At 38.0% G+C, this 23,056-nt stretch overlaps 1 protein-coding gene across 1 annotated transcript in view; it reads left to right on the top strand.

Annotated features, from left to right (window-relative positions):
- CycA (cyclin A) overlaps nt 1-23,056 on the top strand; it is a 214,866-nt gene that overhangs the window by 176,144 nt on the left and 15,666 nt on the right. Inside the window, exon 6 of the mRNA XM_067143668.2 lies at nt 8,557-8,804. Within this exon, the coding sequence (XP_066999769.1) occupies nt 8,557-8,804 (248 nt within the window). The remainder of the gene's footprint in view (nt 1-8,556; nt 8,805-23,056) is intronic.

Here is a 23,056-nt window from a genome sequence, read left to right as displayed (position 1 = left end):
CGAACAGTTGACGATCGTACACAACATGAGTATCTACTCAGTTTCAAACGATCCACATGGCGGTGCGCTTGAGTATCTACTCCATCACAGGAGAATCTTTTTATTCTTACCAAATGGAGTACATACTACTTGGACTGAGAATATACTCCTACTAAATGCTCATGCTCATGAGTATGTAGTTTGAGTAAGTACTCACGTTTTATTCATACCACCCAATGAGTTCTCACTCAGTTGACAAAAAAAGTACATTTATTGTTCCATCTATTCAATACTATCAGTACCACGTTATGTGGTCAATTAGACATAGAAAGTCTAAATATTATGGGGACATGTTTTGCCCTTCTTAATGGGCATCAGCAGCCATATTAATTTAATCTTAAAACATTGTTTAGAGGACAATGACACTTTATAATTCGTAAAAATTGAACTAAGATTTCCTATGATATTAACTTTACAGAATAGTGGTTATAAAATATGCTGTTGGGATATAACATGTACAACATATGCTAAAATTATTGTAAACTAATTTAAAATCTTGTCTAAAAGAAAATTTATGTCAATATAAAGTTCTTTTCTTTTAGACAAGATTTTAAATTTTCTTGTACACAAGATTTTAAATTAGTTTACAATAATTTTAGCATATGTTGCACATGTTATATCCCAACAGCATATGTTATAGCCACTATTCTGTAAAGTGAATATCATAGGAAATATAGTTCAATTTTTACGAATTATAAAGTGTCATTGTCCTCTAAACAATGTTTGTTTTAAGATTAAATTAATATGGCTGATGATGCCCATTAAGAAGGGCGAAACATGTGCCCGTAATGTTTAGATTTTCTATGTCTAATTGACCACATAACGTGGTATTGATTGTATTGAATAGGTGGAACAATAAATGTACTTCTTTTGTAAACTGAGTGAGATCGCTGTTTTCAATACGGATCAAAAACGAGAGTGATGGTTTGTAATTACAATGAGTTACCGAAAATTTGTTACTGTTGCGAGGTCTTCGTTTTGATGAGGCACGGACAAGGTTGACAAGGAAAGTACTTGATAGGCTAGCCCCGATCAGAAATGTGTTTGAAGGTTTCGTAGCAAAGTGTGTGAACAGCTACAGCATTTCTGAATACGCTACAGTTGCAAGTGATAAAAAGCATTGTTATCCGTATTGAAGATACTGAATGTAGGATGCTAAAAGGTTTGTTTTGTCACCTATTCAATACATATAAATTTTACAATTTAGGAATTTATTATTGATTCCACTTGAGACATGTTTCGCCCTTCATTGACGGCATCATCAGTCAAATTATCTCCTCAAGGCAAAAATCAGGTACCTGGTTAGTAGTTGACATGCACAAATTAATACATATAACACATTACAAAAATTAAGTATGAGAAACAGTTGTACAATAGTGATGGTTGAACATATAGGTTTATAGAATAAGAAGTCAGCACCATTGCATAAAATTAAAATAGTAGAGTTCGGCAGTGGTGCTCTGGAGAACAGTTGACGCGATCATAGGAAAATATAAAGTTTTAAAAATATTTACATTATAACAATCAAGGGAGAAAGGGTGTAGTGCTTGGCGTCAATGTTTGTAACCAAAAATTAATGTCAATAGTTGGTAACTATACAGTATTTACATTGTCCAATTGAACAGTTGAGAATTTTACAATTTATGTACATATTTACACAAGAGCAGCTTGGTGAGCAGGACCAGTCTCCGTACTGATCTCGGTGCTGCAACCAGACAACTTTCAGCTTGATGCATATAAAACCTCATTTCGCTATGGAATATTTCCCTACCCCCGGTGATTTTAACTAAGGTAAACAACTCTGCATATTTCTGAAATGTCAATGCTACATTCTTCTTCCCTTTAAAACAACAGGATGCACTTGGTACTAATTTTTTATTTTATATATACCCTGCTCACCAAAAAGAGCCGAAACGTTGTTCTGGTTTCAAGTATGCATGACTCGGATGAAATAGATCCACCTACTGGTGATAAAGAGAAGCCAACAATGGTGACATTGTACGACCTCATGAAAGGAGGTGTAGATGTTGTTAAGATGAAATCACAGCACACTGTTGCTAGAGTATGTCGTCGTTGGCCACTCAGGTTTTTATTTACTTATTTTTTTTTTTTATGTTGGTGCCATCAATGCTCAAGTAATCCTCGTTTGCAGCACTTAACAGTAAAATGGAACGAAGAAAATTTTTGAAAACTCTGGCATTGCGTCTCAGAAGAAATCATATTGTGGCAAGTCTTTCAAAGGAAGGAGTTCGGAACGACCTGAAGATTCTAATAAGGAAATACCTCCAATATCCAGAAACAGTGTACTTCTCGTCCTGCTACAATCAGACAGGGTGAGATGTGGCTTTTGCCCGAAAAGAAAGAATCGTTTCTTCAGGGTTCGGTGCATTTCTTGTCAGGCTTCAGTTTGTGGAGAGCATACAATAACCGTGTGTCATCAGTGCTATGGTGAGAAGGAAGCTAGGGATGTCAGCAGCAGTGAATGAAGCTGCAAGATACCAAACACAATATTCAGAATATGAATGAACTGTCCATAATGCAATAGTTTTGTTCTCTCATTGGCATATTGGACATTGTTTTGTATATTACATCGTTTGATATAATTTGTGAATAGATTCTCTGAATTTAAAATAATAATTTTCATCATTTATTAAGGCACTCGTCGTTCATTTGTATATTAAGGCATTATAACTTGAGGCCAAATGTGATAAAAAATAAATTAAAGTGCTCCATAAGGTGACAAAAGAATAAAAATAGAAACTTCCTAGCAAGATAATTTCCAATTGATATACGTAAGAAAGACAGAAAATACTTTTTAATTAGCGTGAGCGCCGCGCTAACACCTCGACCGATGACGTGACGTTACTAAGTTTGACCGATGTTGGGTTAAAGAAGTTCGTACTCATTTTGGCAACACTTTAATAAAATTTCATTTCCTGTAAATTTTAGGCCTAATAGAACTGACTTTTGAGTTGCTGCAATTTTTGAGTGGAGGTAACTAGCGCGATGTGGTTTTCACAGCTGGATTCCTTGTGTTGCAGTGGTGGGGGAGCAGCTGCGCGCGCAATCACCAGCTCATAGGTGTTCATTCCTTTGTGCAGTTTGGAACCTAACTGTTTGCTTAGCTATTTCCAATTAGTGTTTTCTACGAAATGGGTCGGCATTCTGTGAGAGTGGACACAAAACGGCAAGTTATTGGTATGTTCAAAACCGGCATCTCATACCGATCAATAGGAACTCTGTTAAACGTGTCTAAGACTTGTGTGGAGAACAGTGATCGAAGCCCCTCGCAGCGGACGACCACTAAAAACCTCGCCTAGACAGGACCGTAAGCTGATAATATTAAGCCGTAAAAATCGTAATGCCAGTGCTAATGATCTTCTAGGCATGTTGAACAGTGAAGGAACAATGAATATTAGTGTGTCTACTATTTCTGCAAGACTCCGTGATCAAGGTCTAAATTACTTTTATGCCCTCCGAAAACCGCTACTGAACAACTTGGAGAAGAAACGTCGAAATGCTTGGTGCAGAAATTGTTCTGGCTGGCTAAAAGAAGCTTGGAGACGTTTGGTTTTCACTGACGAAAGCAGGTTTGAACTCTTCCCCAAACGCAAAGTCCATGTTCGCCGGACGGCAACAGAAAAGTTTCTTCCAGCGTGTGTTGCCCCAGCAGTTCAACAAGGTGGCGAGTCTGTCATGGTATGGGGTTGCATCACATTCGAAGGACCTGGTGAGCTTCACTTTGTGGATGGATCTATGAACAGTGCTTCATATTGCTGGACCATGGAGGAGGTTATGCTGCCTTGTGTCATCGGACTCTTGGGGGAAAGCTTCATTTTACAGCAGGACAATGTGCCCTGTCACAGGTCCTGGCAAACAATGCAGTGGTTTGCTCACAATGGTGTTGAGCTGCTACCTTGGCCAGCACGAAGCCCAGACCTTAACCCTATTGAGAATATATGGAACACTATGGCACAGAGACTGGCCAAGAAGAAACCTTCAAACAAGAATGAGCTGCGGCTCTTGCTTGCTCATCTGTGGAGGCAAATTACAAAGGACGAGTGCCTAAAGTTAATTGACTCCATGCCAAAACGAGTTAAAGAGTGTAAAAGTGCTAGAAGTGGACCTATTGACTATTAATTAAAAAGGTGTGTTTCACATGTGGATATGTAAAAATGTGTATAACTTCATGTTTTAATATATTGTCAGGAACTTAAATACAGACTTGCTTTTTCAAACCCTGTCCCTAAACTTTTTGGCAACACTGTATTTCAGTTGTATGCCCCACAAACGGATTGCATAGATGAATATCTAGAGGACTCTTTAGAGGAAGTAGAGAGACAGATAGAAGATAAGGAAGTGCTATTGATGGGAGATCTAAATACACAAGTTGAATGGAAAGACAAGGAAAGGAAGACGTTGTAGGGCCCTTTGGATATGGAAATGTAAATCCAGGGGGCGAGTTGTTGGTGGATCTTGCATAAGGAATCAAATGATTGTTGGTAACACCTGGTTTAGAAAGAAGAACAGTTAGAAGATTACAAGGTATGGTTGTGGAGACAGACGAACAAAGACTATGATTAACCCTTGAACGCCTGAATTTTTTATTTTTTGAAATGTTCAATTTTTCTTAATAAACATTCTTAGGAATTCAAGGAATATCCATTATTTTGAAGCAGACGTGTTTAGTTTCGGAAATATAGGGTGCTGCATATATGCAATGCTAGGCGCTTAAGTAGTAGTCTGCAAGGTACCAACACATGTTTTTTTCTTCGAGAAAATAATGAAAATAAGAGGACAGTGAGCGTGGAGAAGAAGATATGAGTTATTGCTGAGTTGATTATTTACTAAGGGATAAAATAAAATAGTTTATATACAGTAAGACATTATTTACAGTATCTATTATATATACATATGGTTATCAAAATAAATATATTTCTTGGAAAATGATATTGAAAACTGACAGGGTATTCAGAATTCTTCAGTTTACTGGTGTGATCATTTGCTGTGGGTTTCTCTGAAGACTCAGTGATCTGTATGTCCCTTTATGTGGAACGGAATGAAGAAACTTATGCAGAGCCCAACGTCACACTTTTCACACCCTGTATGGACTATGCTAGAGCATTTCTCGTATGCACACCGTCTTCTTTTATTATCTGGGATATACATCACAAGGTGGTCTCGCCCGTCGTACCGTACAACTTCATGTACGCGACCTTCCCCCGTGCGCGAGAGCGATTGGCGCCCCGCTCCTCTGGGCTCCGTGCCGTAGTATTGCGCCACTTCCCGCTTGAACTGAAGCTGCCGTCATTTTAGACCGTGACATGTTGCTGAGGTACCAAGCATTTTGCAGGCTGACGTCTAAAATCCAGGAAAAAATTGCCCACCACCATTTTTTGCTCCTAACTGCCACGCAGAATCTGTTGACGCTCTCGTCCATGAGATCTGTTCCTCCCATACATGTATTATAAATTCCTAATAGTACAGGGCGTTCTACCATGATGACTTTGCCCTGGAAAACCTGGTATATGAGTTTGAATTGCATGCACAGCAACGAAGGGTTGTTACGTCAATAAAAAACCCTTCAATAACAAATTGGTACACGAGGACATGATTTGACAACGGATCCGCCTAGCGTTGCGAATATGCCGCTGGGAACATGTGGATCTCACTCGCCCACGAGTTATTAATTGTAAAACGAATCGTGCTACATTCCAACTCCGCTGAATTTACTTCCTGGATTTCCTAAAAGAGGTTAATTATTTCTAAATCGTAAAATTATATGGCGAATCTTACCTCTTACGGTATGCCATTGTGATAGCTGGAACACACGGAGAACTTCAAACATACACCTCGTCAACAATCAAGCAGTGACTATTGATTAACCAACTCGTAACAAAGCACAACACTTCCCTATACCGAATAAGCGTGCAATTTTCAATGTTTTACTGGAAAACAACTTCATACATTGAAAGAAAAGAGCACTGGCACGCCGTTGCACATATGCAACGCTAGGTGTTCATGGGTTAATTATATAATCATCGAGAAAGAACCTTTTAGATGTTACATCCATGCCTGAAGAAGCCTTTGGTGGAGATCATAGAGTTGTGTTAGGAAAACTGAAAGTGGGATTGAAAAACCTCCATTAAGAGAGAAAAGAATTGAAAGTGTGGAAGTTGAAGGAGAAAAGCATACAAGGACAGAGATGGAGAATGTGAATGTCTAGCACGGCCTGTGTTGAATTGAGCCGTGATTTGTTTCATGGTTGCCCGTCTGTCACTATTGACAATCAGTCTCGGATGTCGCCGGTCACGGTCATCGAGGGTGGCTGGACAGGTGGATCTTTCGTCTGTTGTGGATGGTGACACTCACATTGAACCATTCACGATACACATGGACACGGTTGATCGTGTGAAGCCGAATTCCCGCACCACTTCCGAAATCGCACTTCCCATCCGTCGGTCACCGACCACCATACCCCGTTCGAACGATGTCAGCTCACGACGACGTTCCATGCTACACCTGTCACTTGCACAGCCACTCCTCACAAGGTCTCGTGATGAGGATGAAAGGATGATAACACACACACCCACCCCCCGTGCTGTAGGAATTAACCAATTAAGGTTAAAATCCCTGACCCGACCAGGAATCGAACCCGGGACCCTCTAAACCGAAGGCCAGTATGCTGACTGTTCAGCCGACGAGTCGGGCGTAATGGCAATGCACAAGGAATGTTGTAGTTGCGTGCAAACACAAGTTGGCAGGACAAGTTGGTTCAAAATCACTAGTGGGCTGAGACAGGGAAGTGTTCTATCTCCAATCCTATTTACAATAGTAATGGATGACATCATGAGAACAGCAAAAGCAACATATTGAGGAAGAGAAAGTAACATCATGGTATTTGTGATTTGGGGAGAAGAGGACACTAAGGTCTCCTATACAACTGCCGCTGGCACAGGGGGCGTGTGGTGCGCAGACAACACACCTGCGCATCAGTGCTCCCCTATCCCATGACATTTGCTCCGTCAGTGTAGTGGAGACGTTCAAAGAGCTGGGGAGTGAATTAATGGAGAATGCTCGACTGGATGCTGAGATTAGTAAGAGGATTCAAAATGGAAGCTGTTTCTATCGTAGTGTAAAAAACATGTTATGGGACAAAGATGTGCCAATGGAAGCAAAGGAATCTATGTACAAGATATATTATGTACCCATAACAACTTACGGAGCTGAAGCTTGAACATTTGACAGTGGAAGATGAGAGTCGAATACAGGCAGCTGAAATGAACTTCTTGAGGAGTATGATACAGAAGAGTAGAAGAGACAAAATAAGGAATGAGAAAATCCAGGAAGAAATTGGAGTGGAAAAAATGAATGATAGAAAGAGAAGAGCCGATGAAGATGGTTTGGGCACATAAAGCGATTGAGTGATGAAGGAATGCCAAAAAAGGTGATGGAAATGCAAATGCAAGGAAGGAGAGGCCGCGGAAGACCACGATTGAGATGGAAGGACACAATCTATTGCAGTACTAGAGAAAGGAACCTGGACTGGGACACAGTGTTGGAGGAGGAATGGTGGAAAGACCGAAGAAAGCCCCTACCCGGCTACAGCTGGATAATGAGAGATGATGATGGTGATGAAAAAGAAATATGTGCTGGGAGAATCTGAGAAATTGTTTTCTATAATCGTATCAGCAGCAGCTCATAGCCGACCTCTTCTGGACTAGACTTGTTGGATAGCAAAATGGTCAGTTAAACTGACGATATTAAGACTATATTAGTTTATATTCCTACATGTTAATTTAAGTTGTTTTGAACAATATTTCAGATCATATTAGGCTTACAATAGTAAGTGCCTTTTTTAGTCGGCTTATAAGTGATAAGCACTATGAAAGAAGTTGCATCTTGACCGTGAGCATGGTGGGATGGGATACAGTGCAAGCACTTGTGCCCATAGGAAACTGGAAGAGACATTCACTGGGTTGACCAGTTAACCTGATGTTGGTTAAGAAGGTGTCCACTAATATAAATGTCTAGTAAGCTCTTATGTTAGCCTACAAGTCTTCAAAAGCCATAGGCAATTTCTTGTTTAGCAGGCTGGATGATATAGTTAATATTAGAGCAATGTCTAGAAAGATAGCATATTCGATGATTTCAGGTTTCTTCTTTAGGAAGAGATTTCACCAGATCTTGGATCACTCCTCTTCATTTTACAAAATTTGATGAAATAATAACTTCTGCTGTACCAAATGTGAATGGAATTAGGATTTAAATACCTTTCTAACAGTAAATTTGTGTAATAAAGTCCAGTTATAGATTGTGGTAAGAACTGGATCAGTGTTGTTTAAACTGTTAAACGGCTGTTTCTAAAGAAATCGCACTTGGAAGTCCAATAATTTTAATACTGCACATTTTTAGGAGATTGTTATACTATGATTTTTTCTTTCATATTTACTCTTTACTTACAGTATCTGCATTTATGTTCCTGGCCAATTTAGCATGTTTCTTCTTTTCTTCCAGTATATTAGTGAATTATCTCTTCTGGAAGGAGACCCGTATTTGCAGTTCCTACCATCTGTCAGAGCTGCAGCAGCAATTGCTCTTGCAAGGCATACATTGAGCCTTGAAGTGTGGCCTCAGGAATTACAACATGTCTCCGGTTATAAATTGAGTGATCTAGAAACATGTATAGAGCATTTGCGTCAAACTTTTGAAGGAGCTTCCACATATGCTCAACAAGCTGTTAGAGAGAAGTACAAATCAAACAGGTAAAACTGATATATTGCTACTTTTTTCTAGATACACTTCTTATATCTGAGATTTGACCATATCTCTTGTTTGCATATCATATTCTAATCAGAGACTTACAGTAATTGAAAATCTTCCACATTTTTGATACTTTTTATTTGCTTTTTAGCAAATTAATTAATTAATTATAAACAGTACATGTTTCATTCTCACTTAACATCTTCAGCTGTTGTTAAGCTTAGGTGAATTGCTAAGTTTCTGAGTACATTATTTTTAGGTACATTGTTCCTCTTAAAAACTATTTTAATATAAATTAAATGATGATAATAATAATAATCGTATGGCCTCAGCTACCGTGTGCAGACATTTCAATTTGACGCCATCTGGCTGTCTGCTCGTCAATTTAGACGTTCCGTTTTACTCTAGGCCCCCACTAGATGGCAGACCGAGTAAACCGAAACTCTCTTGGGCGTCTATGGCTGAGATTTAATTAATTTTGTCGGGTAAACACCAAATGTGTCACCAGAGATCTTTTACATGCCGACATCGTACGACATGGAGTGTCGAATGGACTTTTTTCCGCCCTTCAAAAATCCGACTACCTCTGCCGGGTTTGAACCCGCTATCTTGGGATCCGGAGGCCGACACTCTACCGCTGATGATAAAACAGTGTGGAGGTTAATGGGTTGATAAAATGAGACAGGATGAATACATAGTTAGCCTACTTATAAACCTATATCACCGGGCGAGTTAGCTGTGTGCGTAGAGGCGCGCGGCTATGAGCTTGCATCCGGGAGATAGTAGGTTCGAATCCCACTATCGGCAGCCCTGAAGATGGTTTTCCGTGGTTTCCCATTTTCACACCAAGCAAATGCTGGGGCTGTACCTTAATTAAGGCCACGGCCGCTTCCTTCCAACTCCTAGGCCTTTCCTATCCCATCGTCGCCATAAGACCTATCTGTGTCAGTGCGACGTAAAGCCCCTAGCAAAAAAAAAAAAAAAAAAAAAACCTATATCTATTCATTGGAATAGTTGTTAAAAGTTTCAAGTCTGTTACACTAAAAATATCTGTCTTCCAGTTAAAAGGTTTTTAACCCATTCGCCTCACATTTAAATACCATAGGAGTTCACTAAGAAATCACATTTAAATACCCCTCTACGGCCGTCGTCATCACACTATTATTTAGAAAATCATACAAAACCAACCAGTAAATATTCCTTTCTAAAAATTTACAAGCATGATAAAGAAGTAATAAACTTACCAATGCCGCTATTTTAGTACGTCTGCTGGGTGTGGTACACCTCAAAACATTCTTCTAAGTGAAGAGCTACGCCACACTTTTTGCACTGCCAGCAACTTTCGCTTCTTTTACTCCGGCTGTAGCACACAACACACCTTCTTGTGACTTTTGATTTCTTCTCTGTAGGGGGAATACGCATAGGAAAGTGGGCCCATGATTTAGCTTGTAATCTGGTTGGGGTGGTGCTCTCTGAAGGTCGACCTCGAACAGAGTACTCCGGCAACTGAACAGTCTCTAGTAGCTGCTGCGCAATGCTAGTTCCGAAGTCCGTGTAGTTAGTCTTTCTGTTAGCAGCGATCTTGTGATACACAGTGAAGGAATTGAAAATACACATATCTAGGAGGTAAAAGAATATTTTCCTATATCCTTTCACTGTACGTCGCATGACGGGGAACAGAGCTGTAACCTGATCCTGAAGGTCAACACCATCCATCCCCTTCTGGTATTCAAGGCCACACTTGGGCTTTATCACTTCTTCCCTCAGGGTTTGTCCTCTCTTTCGTCTGAGTTTGCCTGTCCCTGTCATGTCAGCTGATTTGTGTTTAGTGGTGAGAAAGCAAACATCCTTGTTATCTTTCCACTTCACACACATACTGTTGGCAGACCACGTCTCGTACTCTCCACGTTTTAGTTTCTTCTTACTGATATCGCAAGGCATGTCTTTTCGGTTCTAACAGTTCCAATTACATTCATCTGCTTGTCATGTAGCCTTTTGAATAAATCTGGGGAAGAATACCAGTTACAGTAAAATTAAATTCTTTCAAGGTCCACCTATTCAATACAATGACGTTTTATTGTGATTTAATCACGTCAAATAGTCAAATGGTACTAGTTTCGACATCTATGTGCCATCATCGGCCTTGAGTACAAATTAAAACAAGATACATATTCCTAAAACATCTAAAACACATTTCAACACATTACAAAATAACATACAGTTAATGTGGTGATACACGAAATACGATAAAATTATGATACAGTTGGTGCGATATAAAATTCTTAAAATTGCGGCTGTTCGTTACATAATTCAGTCTGTGTGCATCCGGGATAAGTTAATTTTTGCAGTTGTATGCTGTCTAGGTGAATGGCATTTATTCCTTTAGATATTAACATATGAGTAACAACACAGTAAAGGTTTCCACCTATTCAATACAAAATATATTCACAATATTTTAAAATTACATGGAATTAGTTTCGACCCATCTAGGGGTCAAAGCAAAGATGTGGCTAATGATGACCCCTAGATGGGTCGAAACTAGTTCCATGTAATTTTAAAATATTGTGAATATATTTTGTATTGAATAGGTGGAAACCTTTACTGTGTTGTTACTCATGTTATTCTCAGTTCAATACGGACCAACAACATGAAATTTATAACCCTTTAGATATTAGGTGGTTCCAGGGAAGTTTACTTTGATCATGTAAGATCGTGATGTAATTAGAGATAAATTCCCACTTCAATTTGAACCTTGAGCAGCATGTAAACGTGTTGTTACACAGACAGAGCCGGACGAAGTGTGTGGGCAACGGCAAATGAGGCTAGGGGAAGGAAGGAGGTGGAGCACTTGCGGGGGAATATAACTAAGGCGGGGCGGAAGGATGGGGTAGTGGGGGTAATTGACGGGAGTGTGTATTCCGGATTACTTGGAAAATCGAACCGTTTTTCGATAGTTTGGTATTTTTAAGCCAATCGATTAAAAGATCGAAAAGGATATTAGATTTCTCGTAAATCTCATTTAAATTGTAATTGGGGTTAAAATACTGGTCGCAGTTGATGTAACAACTTTCAATGATATTTAATATGGGTCCCTTGTTTACTGTTTGAAGAACTTCCATATCTTATTCAATGTCGGTAAATTTGTAATTAGTGTCGTGCATATGTATACCCATGACGGAGAACTTATTGCGTCTCATCGCGTTGACGTGTTCCGAATATCTAATCATAAAGTTGCGTCTTGTTTGACCTATGTCATAGAAAGAAAGAGATCCACCTTATCAATACTAAATTTATTAATGTTTTTAAAACAGGACCGGTTTCGACTTTTCACAAGTCATCCTCAGCTGTCGTATACATACACATTAGAATACATGTTTTAACAGTTGTATCTTACAAATAAATGTCATATTTGATAGACATTAGGTAGTATGTCTGGAAGTGAAATTCTGCTTCTTATCTCCAAGTTTAGAGGATCAAGAATATATTAAAAAGATATCTGTCTTTAACATATTTAAATAATTACAACACATGATAAAATTTGTTGTTTACACCTGACCTTGAATATAGCATTAACGTTCAAGTTTGACCTATGTAGGAGCTGCTGCATTCATTGCATTTTAGTCTGTATATTCCAGATTTGGAGTGGATACTGGGGGTATTGATTGATGCAGAGTTGTGTAAAATTTCGGAGGTTCTATTGTTAGTTTTGAATAAAATTCTTACATTGTGTTTTCAGAAAAGGTTGGTGATTTTGTGGATGTCATTATTATAAGTGAAGGTGGTTGAGATAGGAGTTTTTTCTTTTATGAGTTTGGTTTTAGGCCAGTACCTATATTTGTTTATTATTTGTTCTATAAACTGCCTGTTGTACCCATTGAACTTGGCAACTGCCCTTATGGTATTAAGTTCGTTATTAAGATCTTTCTTTGCCATGGGTATGGCGAAGGCTCGATATACCATGCTATTGTATGATGTACGTTTGTGCATTATGGGATGTATGGAATCTTTGTGTATAGTGTTAGCAGTTTGTGTAGGTTTCCTGTATATTTTGTAAGACAGGCCAGATGTATTTCTAATAATGGTTATATCTAGAAAATTGATTGCTTTATTGGTTTCTGACTCTAGTGTGAATTTAATGTATGGGTCAATACTATTCAAGTCTTGAAGAGTGGATTCCGTGTTCTTGATTGATTCATCCATAATGACGAATGTGTCGTCCACATATCTATCCCCACATGAGAATATTTGGAAAGTTGTTATTATTGATTTTTGTATGTTCTAAGTTATCTAAATAAATATTAGCCAAAATTCCTGATGAAGGTGATCCCATCGCCAGTCCATTCTGTTGATATATAATTTTGTCGAAAACAAAGAAGTTATTGTTGATGACCAGGTTTGGAAGCTGAATGAAATCTTGTATTTCTAGTTTGCTAAGAGAACTATGTTTACTTAGATTATTTTCAATGATTTTTGGAAGTTTAGAAATTGGTATGCTCGGGTACATATTTTCTATATCAAAGGAGTGGAGGGAGTGGTTAGGTTGTAGGTTTAATACCTTTAATTTCTCAATCAGTTCAGTAGTGTTTTTAATGGATTTGTTGGAGAGAAAGTGATAATTTTTTGTTAGGAAATTTTGAATGAATTGAAATGCTTTGTAGAGTGGACTGGGTCTGTAGATAATGGGTCGGATAGGAATATTAGGTTTGTGAATTTTTGGAAGGGCTTTGACTGTAGGAAGGCCTGGATTCATGGTTATCAGTTTAGATTTTTCATGGTCTGTAAAAAGAAATGTTCTTTAAATTTTGCTTTAGTTGCCTCTGGATTTTTTGGGTAGGATCTTTCTTGATTATTTTAAATGTGTTGTTGTTGAAAAATTCTTTAGTTTTGGATACATAATCAGTTTTATTCATTAAGACAGTAGGTTTACCTTTATCTGCCTTTGTAATTATTAAGTCATTATGTTTTCTTTTACTTTTAAGTTCTGTGATTTGTTTGTGTTCAGAGGTAAATTTGTCGTCATTTGAGTTGGTGGAAATAGTTTTCCTACTTACGTTTTTAGCTGTGCCTATCTTATCTAGTTTTCTTTTTATTTCAAATCTAGTTTCATCTTGTTTCTCCAAAGGCATTTTGTTTATTGTAGCTTCTGATTCTATAATCATGTTAGTCATTATGTTTATTTTATTCGTATTAGGCCAGTTTTGGTTAGGACCTTTTGATAAGACGGCGATTCCTTCTTTATTAAAGTTTACATTGGAAAGGTTAACTACAGGGGGATGAAATTTCTCGATTATATTTTTTGTCAAATTGAATTCTTTAGGTTGATTTACAAGTGAAAACGTTTGTTTCTTCTTTTTTAAAATGTTTAATTTTCTATCTAAAGTAAGCTGTTTTCTCGAAAGAATATCAAACAATTTATTGTCAATTTGACTTTGAAATATGTTCCATTGTGCTATAGAAAGCAGATGAGCTGCTTCAAGGTGAGTTTCATACAATTTGTTATTTAAGAAGGATTTTTTTTTTACGTAAAAAACAAATTTAGTTTTTCAGCCAAATCCTGTTCGTTTTTTGCTGAGTTTCGATCAAATGAGGTGCGTAACGATGTTTGTTAATTGTTCCTTTCAAAAAATTGGGTGTTAAATCATGTGTAATACATTGCTTCAGGAAATTGATATCTTATATTATAGTATAATATAATATAATATCACTTTCTCCCCAACAAATCCATTAAAAACACTACTGAACTGATTGAGAAATTAAAGGTATTAAACCTGCAACCTAACCACTCCCTCCGCTCCTTTGATATAGAAAATATGTACCCGAGCATACCAATTTCTAAACTTCCAAAAATCATTGAAAATAATCTATGTAAACATAGTTCTCTTAGCAAATTAGAAATACAAGATTTCATTCAGCTTCTAAACCTCGTCATCAACAACTTCTTTGTTTTCGACAAAATTATATATCAACAGAATGGACTGGTGATGGGATCACCTTCATCAGGAATTTTGGCTAATATTTATTTAGATAACTTAGAACATACAAAAATCAATAATAACAACTTTCCAAATATTCTCATGTGGGTATAGATATGTTGGACGACACATTCGTCATTATGGATGAATCAATCAAGAACGCGGAATCCACTCTTCAAGACTTGAATAGTATTGACCCATACATTAAATTCACACTAGAGTCAGAAACCAATAAAGCAATCAATTTTCTAGATATAACCATTATTAGAAATACATCTGGCCTGTCTTACAAAATATACAGGAAACCTACACAAACTGCTAACACTATACACAAAGATTCCATACATCCCATAATGCACAAACGTACATCATACAATAGCATGGTATATCGAGCCTTCGCCATACCCATGGCAAAGAAAGATCTTAATAACGAACTTAATACCATAAGGGCAGTTGCCAAGTTCAATGGGTACAACAGGCAGTATATAGAACAAATAATAAACAAATATAGGTACCGGCCTAAAACCAAACTCATAAAAGAAAAAGAAAAAACTCCTATCTCAACCACCTTCACTTATAATAATGACATCCACAAAATCACCAACCTTTTCTGAAAACACAATGTAAGAATTTTATTCAAAACTAACAATAGAACCTCCGAAATTTTACACAACTCTGCATCAATCAATACCCCCAGTATCTACTCCAAAATCTGGAATATATAGACTAAAATGCAATGAATGCAGCAGCTCCTACATAGGTCAAACAAGACGCAACTTTATGATTAGATATTCGGAACACGTCAACGCGATGAGACACAATAAGTTTTCCACCATGGGTATACATATGCACGACACTAATCACAAATTTACCGACATTGAACAAGATATGGAAGTTCTTCAAACAGTAAACAAGGGACCCTTAATGAATATCATTGAAAGTTGTTAAATCAACTGCGACCAATATTTTAGTTAAAATCCATTGTATTGGGCTTGTTTATGAATAAAGAGCAGTCAATTTTCTCGTTCCATGTGTGTAAGGGGTTGCTGTATATATGTAACTGTAGTAAGCTAACCTTTTTTGTGATTCCGGATGCAATGAGTAGTTCTTTATTTTAATGGGAGTAAAAGTGGGTTTTCTGTGTATCTTGAAGACAAACTCTTCCTTTTATCCGTGTTATATTTGTCTAAAAAATTTATGGAACGTTCTTTTTCTTTTAGAGGAGGGTTTGCTGGTCTGGCACCCAGCTGTAAAACTGACAACGCCGAGTGTCGGGCGGCGGGAAATAACCTGACTCCCTAAAGGGGCCAACGGCTTCGGGCAAATGAGCCGCTTTAGGTGGGGTGATGTTCCCCACATTGGAGGAAATGCCACTGGAATCCATTATGCAGCGTCTGTTCTCCAAGTTAGGGGCGGCTGCACAAGGCGTCTATACTCCAGAGGAGCGGCCTCATTATCACCTCACTGGATCACATCCAGAGTTGTAATTCGGGACCTAGTCCCACACAGGTGACACCTTGACTGTCAACCATTTTAAGGAATACTCCACCGGCTGAACCAAGAGTTCAGAGAAGGAAGCATTTGAATACGGTGGGTTGCCACCTAAAAGATACCGTGAAGTCGGAGGCACGGAAATACCCCAGTACTTCGTACACGAACGAGACAAAATTAAGAATGAACCAAAGCAGATAACATAATTCGCTACACACAATATAAACTCACTCATGCAAACCGGTAAACTAAAAGTGATCGCCGACGTAATGGACCAACACAAAATTCTTATCATGGGATTACAGGAAATTAGAAACACTGACCAGGATGCCTTGGAATCTCAAGGGTACAGACTTTATAAAGGTATAGCTGGGAAGAGAGTGATGAAGATTGTCCCACAATTTGGAACAGGATTTTTGGTCAGCCTTAAAATAATAAACTCAGTTCAAGAATTCAAATCAGTCTCCATGACTCTCAACGCTCACCTTAAAGGCATCTAATAAAATCTATACTATAATAAATGCCCATGCTCCCACTAATGATAAAAACAACTCCTCAAAAGACCATGAGGAAACAGAAGAATTTTGGGACCTATTGGACCAGACTATAGATAACATCCCCAAACACCATGTAAAATTATTAATAGGCGACTTCAACGCCCAACTATGCAGAGAAAGAAAATACCATGACATCATTGGAAAATGGCCAGCACACAAGAAAACAAATAAAAATGGAGAGAGACTAGTTGACCTGTGTAGAAACCAAAACTTAATCTCAAAATCTACATGTTTTAAGAGGAAGCCTCGGAAACTCAAAACATGGAAACACCCTGACTACACTAAAGGAGAATGTCAACTGGATCACATATGCATGGACAAATACAAATATCTATAACGTCAAAGTCCTCCAAGGAATAGACAGAGGTTCAGATCACTACGTAGTTAAAATTAAAATTCAACTCACTCCCCAGAGGAGACGGCAAAAGCAAGCCCTTAAAACTAAAAGAAAAATAAATCCTACGCAGCTAATCAACAACAAAAATTACCAGAAAGCAACTGAAAAAATAAAAATCACAGATAAACTTGAAGGCTTAGAACACAACCTTAAACAAATTGCAGAAGACCTGGCTCCAATTAAACCACGTAAAAAACACCAATGGTGGAACAGTGAATGTGATGAAACAGTGGAGAAAAGACATCAGGCATGGCTATTACATTACGCCCAAAAACAGAAATATCCTATCAAAATCTAGTAAAACAGAGAAAAGAAACTACCCAAGTCTTAAGAATAAAAAGACAACATCATGAGGACACACTGCAGTTAATTGAAGAACAGTTCAATAAAACTCAATCAAGGGACTACTACAAAACCTTCAGAAAGCAGCTCCAAAAATATGAACCCCCGACCCTACTGATAAAGGATGAAAATGGTAAGCTGGCTCATAACAATAAAGACAATGCAGAAATTCTGGCTAAATATTTCAACAAGCTTTTAAATTGTGAGGAACCTACAGAACTCCTTCATTTGGGCACCAACACCCTGATAAAAGCACCACCAGAGAACATCAATCCCCCCACAATAAAGGAAGTCTACCAAGCCCTGAATAAATTAAAAAACTACAAAGCGCCAGGAGAAGATCAGACCTTTGCGGAAATCTGCAAATATGCAGGAACATCGCAAAAGTTGCCCTACATCAACAACTTCTCTATCTGGATTAAAGAAGAGCTACCAGAACACTGGACAACAGCCCTCATTCACCCACTGCACAAAAAAGGAGACAAAACCGACCCTAATAACTTCAGGGGAATCTCGTTGCCTCGTTGCTTGACATAACATACAAAATAATTTCAATAATCATCCTTAATAGGATAAGTTTACAACTTGAGAAAGAACTAGGAGAATATCAAGGAGGTTTCAGACCCTGGAGGAGCTGTCCTGATCAGATCATGAGTCTTAAGTTGATAATGGACTATAACAGGAGAAGAAACAGAGATATGGTGATAACATTTGTAGATTTCAAGAAAGCTTATGATTGCATCCATAGGGAATCTCTGTTCAAAATTTTAAGACACCTTGGACTACACCCCAAATTAATAAACATGATAAAATTGACTCTCACTAACACCAAATCAAAAGTGAAGTTTAGGGGTGAAACATCAGACACATTTGAAATTAAAACTGGACTACGGCAGGGAGATGGGCTCTCACCACAATTATTTAATTGTGCTCTAGAAATGGTAATGAGGGAATGGTTTAGGAAATGTCCCTGCAAAATAAAGATTGGCCTGAAAAATCAAAACAAATTGCCTGGGTTTTGCCAACGATTTAGCATTACTAGCAGTGGACATAACAGAAGCAAAAACCCAGATATCAGAACTTCAAAACATTGCAAATAAAATTGGCCACAAAATATCATTTGTAAAAACACAAATTATGCCCCAAAAACCAACACAACTAAAAGAAATTACCATAAATGGTAATAAAATCAAAATAGTAACTCAATTTAAATATCTTGGAGAAAAATAACACATAACCTAAATGAAAAAATCTCAGTCCAAACAAAAACAAATAGATTAGCTAAAGCACAAAAATTAACATGGGATATCTACAAAAAGAAATGTCTATCAATAAATGCAAAAATAAAACACTACAACACAGTTATAAAACCGGAAGCTACATATGCAGCAGAAACACTTTTTCACCTGAATAAACAATCAAAGACTGACAGACTTCAGAAAATTGAAAGGAGGATTGGAAGAACCTGCATCAACAAAAAATACCAGAAAGATGGACAGTGGCGGTTAATACCTAACAAAGTCGTGTACAAAGAGCTAGAACCCATTACAGATACTATGCGTAAGAGGAGACTGGGATTCTTTGGACATATCCTGAGGATGCAGGATTCGAGGCTTCTGAAACAATTAGTACAACACAATCTCGTCTCAAAAATACCACAACAGAGAAGTAAGAGAGGATCTGAAGGAAATAGGCCTTACAACAGTAGACACCACAAATAAGATAAAATTGAATACAAAACTCAAGAATACAAACCTCACTTTACCCTTACAAAAAACAAACCAACAACATGCATATTTTCAACTGAAGAAAGGGCACGAAGATCAGAGCGTCTCAAGAAGTACTGGGAAGACCGCAAAGCCCGAACATTCCCTTCAAACAGACCTGAACGATGGACTCACTAAAGTGATCCTATGTGGTCATAAAAGAACAACAACAACAACAAAAAGTAATCAGGACAATAACCTGAATGATATAATTGACAATAGGAACGCTATATTTGAAGGGATAATATCAAGTCTTGAAACTTTAGGCAAAAGAAACAACACAGACAATAAAAGGATGAAAAAAAACTAGCCTCTGCCATTTTGTACATCCACCCCTTCTAAAGCCAAAGCCGTGACAGTAAGCGACACGCCTCCTCCCCTCTCCGCAGCCTTGCCTCCCCGGAAGGAGGAGGAGCAAACAATGGAACACACACACCATTATTATACAAGACTCAAACGTAGCCCCTCCAGGGTCACGGTAGAATTGGAGTTTAACAACAGTAAGGTATGGAACCATTTTATACATTAAGTTATTATGTAAAGGCACATTTTTTCATTATAAAAACAAATCCCTATTTTTCTCATTTTGTTTCAGAAATTGAGACGAAGCTCCCTTCTCAAAAAATGAACGGCAGTCAGCTTCATAGTTCCGCATTAGACTCGATTTAGGGCACTTTAAAAGCAAGCTCAAAATAAATAACAGCCAACCTGGAAGGAGTGAAAGAAATGAACAATCAAACAATAATTAGAACAATGTCAAAAAGTCAATTATTTTTTTAAAAACCTTTTAACTGGAAGACAGATATTTTTAGTGTAACAGAGTTGAAACTTTTAACAACTATTCCAATGAATAGATACATTTTTTTAAGTAGGCTAACTGTGTATTCATCCTGTCTCATTTCATCAACCCATTAACTCCCTCATTGTTTTAACATCATTTAATTTATATTCAGATAGTTTTTAATAGGAACAATGTACCTGAAAATAATGTACTCGGAAACTTAGCAATTGACCTAATCTGAACAACAGCTGAAGATGTTCTGAAGTGAGAACGAAACATGTACTGTTTATAATTAATTAATTTGCTAAAAAGCAAATAAAAAGTATCAAAAAGGTGGAAGATTTCCATTTCTCTTGTGCCGTGACATCTTGCGTGTCCCACTGAAGCAGGTAGCCGAGTCGCAGGTGCAACCATATCGGATGGGTATCTGTTGAGATACCAGACTAAGGAATGGTTCATCGAAAGGGGGGTAGCAGCCTTGCGGAAGTTGTAAGGGCAGCAGTCTGGATGATTGACTGATATGGCCTTGTAATAATACTCAACATGGCTTAGCTATGTTGATACTGCTACACGGCTGAAAGCAACGGGAAACTACAGCCGTAACTAACTCCCGAGGACATGCAGCTCTCTCTGTATGAATGATGTACTGATGATGGCTTCCTCCTGGGTAAAATATTCCGGAGGTAAACTATTCCCCCGTTCGGATCTCTGGGTGGGGACTACATGAGAGGGCGCGATCATCATGAAGATGGATACTGACATTCTGTGAGTCGGAGCATGGAATGTTAGAAGTTAGAATCATTGTGGTAGGTTATAGAATCTGAAAATGGAGATGGATAGACTAAAGTTAGATGTAGTTGGTATAAGTGAAGTACGTTGGCAGGAAGAACAGGATTTTTGGTCAGGTGACTACCGAATTATCAACACGGAATCAAACAAGGGAAATGCAGGAGTTGGTTTAATAATGAATAAGAAAATAGGACAGCGGGTAAGCTACTATGACCAGTATAGTGAAAGAATTATTGTTGTCAAGATAGACATCAAACCAATGCCCACCACAATAGTGCAGGTCTATATGCCTACTAGTTCAGTGGATGATGAGGGAATCGAAAGAATATGTGAAGAGGTAGAAGATTTAATACAATATGTAAAAGATCATGTGAATCTAATTGTGATGGGAGACTGGAATGCAGTGGTAGGCCAAGGAAGAGAAGGTAACACAGTAGGAGAATTTGGATTGGGACAAAGGAATGAAAGAGGAATTCTTCACTGATCATAATTTAGTCCTTGCCAATACTTGGTTCAAACACCACAAACGACGGCTGTATACGTGGACGAGACACTGGAAGGTATCAAATAGACTTCATTATGATTAGGCAGAGATTCAGAAACCAGGTGTTGGACTGCAAAACTTTCCCAGGAGCAGATGTGGACTCTGACTACAACTTGTTGGTCATGAAATGCCATCTGAAGTTGAAGAAATTGAAGAAAGGAAAGAATACAAAAAGATGGGATCTAGACAAGTTGAAAGAAAAGAGCAAGGGATTGTTTCAAAGAACATGTTGCACAAGGGCTAAATAAAAAGGCTGAAGGAAACACAATAGAGGAAGAGTGGATAGTCTTGAAAAATGAAGTCAATAGGGCTGCTGAAGAAATGTTAGGAAGGAAGAAAAGATCAGCTAAGAATCAGTGGATAACTCGGGAGATACTAGACTTGATTGATGAACAACGAAAATACAAGAATGCTAGAAATGAAGAGGGCAGAAAAGAATACAGGGGATTAAAGAATCAAGTGGATAGAAAGTGCAAGGTAGCCAAGGAGAAGAAATTTGGCTTCAGAAGAAATGTAGGAACACGTGAAGCAATCCTGACTTTGTCTGATCTTAGAGGATCGAATCAAGAAGGACAAGCCCACATGCATGGCATTCATAGATCTAGAAAAGGCATTTGATAATGTTGTTTGGACCAAGCTATTTACTATTCTGAAGGTGATTGGGATCAGATACCGAGAACGAAGAATTATCTACAATCTGTATAAAAATCAGTCTGCAGTTATAAGAATCGAGGGCTTTGAAAAAGAAGCAGCAATCCAGAAAGGAGTGAGGCAAGGCTGCAGTTTGTCCCCACTCCTTTTCAGTTTTTACATAGAACAAGCTGTACAGGAAATCAAAGAGGAATGTGGAAAAAGAATCACAATCCAAGGAGAGGAAATCAAAACCTTGAGATTTGCTGATGATATTATTTTATCTGAGACTGCAGAAGATCTCTTCAAGCTGGTGAATGGTATGGACGAAGTCTCTGGGTAAGGAGTACAAGATGAAAATAAATAAGTCTAAAACAAAAGTAATTGAGTGCAGTCGAATGAAGGCAGGTGATGCAGGAAATATTAGATTAGGAAATGAAGTATTAAAGGAAGTAGATGAATATTGTTACTGTACTTGGGTAGTAAAATAACTAACGGTGGCAGAAGTGAGGAGGACATAAAATGCAGACCAGCACAAGCAAGGAAGAGCTTTCTTAAAAGAAATTTTCTCGCTTCATTGATATAGGAATTAGAAAGATTGTTTTGAAGACTTTTGTGTGGAGCGTGGCATTGTACGGAAGTGAAACATGGACGATAACTAGCTCAGAAAGAAAGAGAATAGAAGCTTTTGAAATGTGGTGTTACAGAAGAATGTTGAAGGTGAGATGGATAGATCGAATCACGAATGAAGAGATACTGAATCGAATTGGGAGAGGAGATCGATTTGGCTAAATTTGACAAGAAGAGATAGGATGATAGGACACATCTTAAGACACCCAGGACTTGTTCAGTTGGTTTTTGAAGGTAGTGTAGGTGGTAAGAATGGTAGGGGTTGACCAAGGTATGAATATGACAAGCAGATTAGAGCAGATGTAGGATGCAGTAGTTACATAGAAATGAAAAGGTTAGCACAGGATAGGATGGC

This window comes from Anabrus simplex, chromosome 3 (genome assembly GCF_040414725.1).
Source record: "Anabrus simplex isolate iqAnaSimp1 chromosome 3, ASM4041472v1, whole genome shotgun sequence".
Lineage (NCBI taxonomy): Eukaryota > Metazoa > Arthropoda > Insecta > Orthoptera > Tettigoniidae > Anabrus > Anabrus simplex.
The sequence above is the reverse complement of the archived record's forward strand: the minus strand, read 5'-3'. Positions and strand labels throughout refer to the sequence as shown.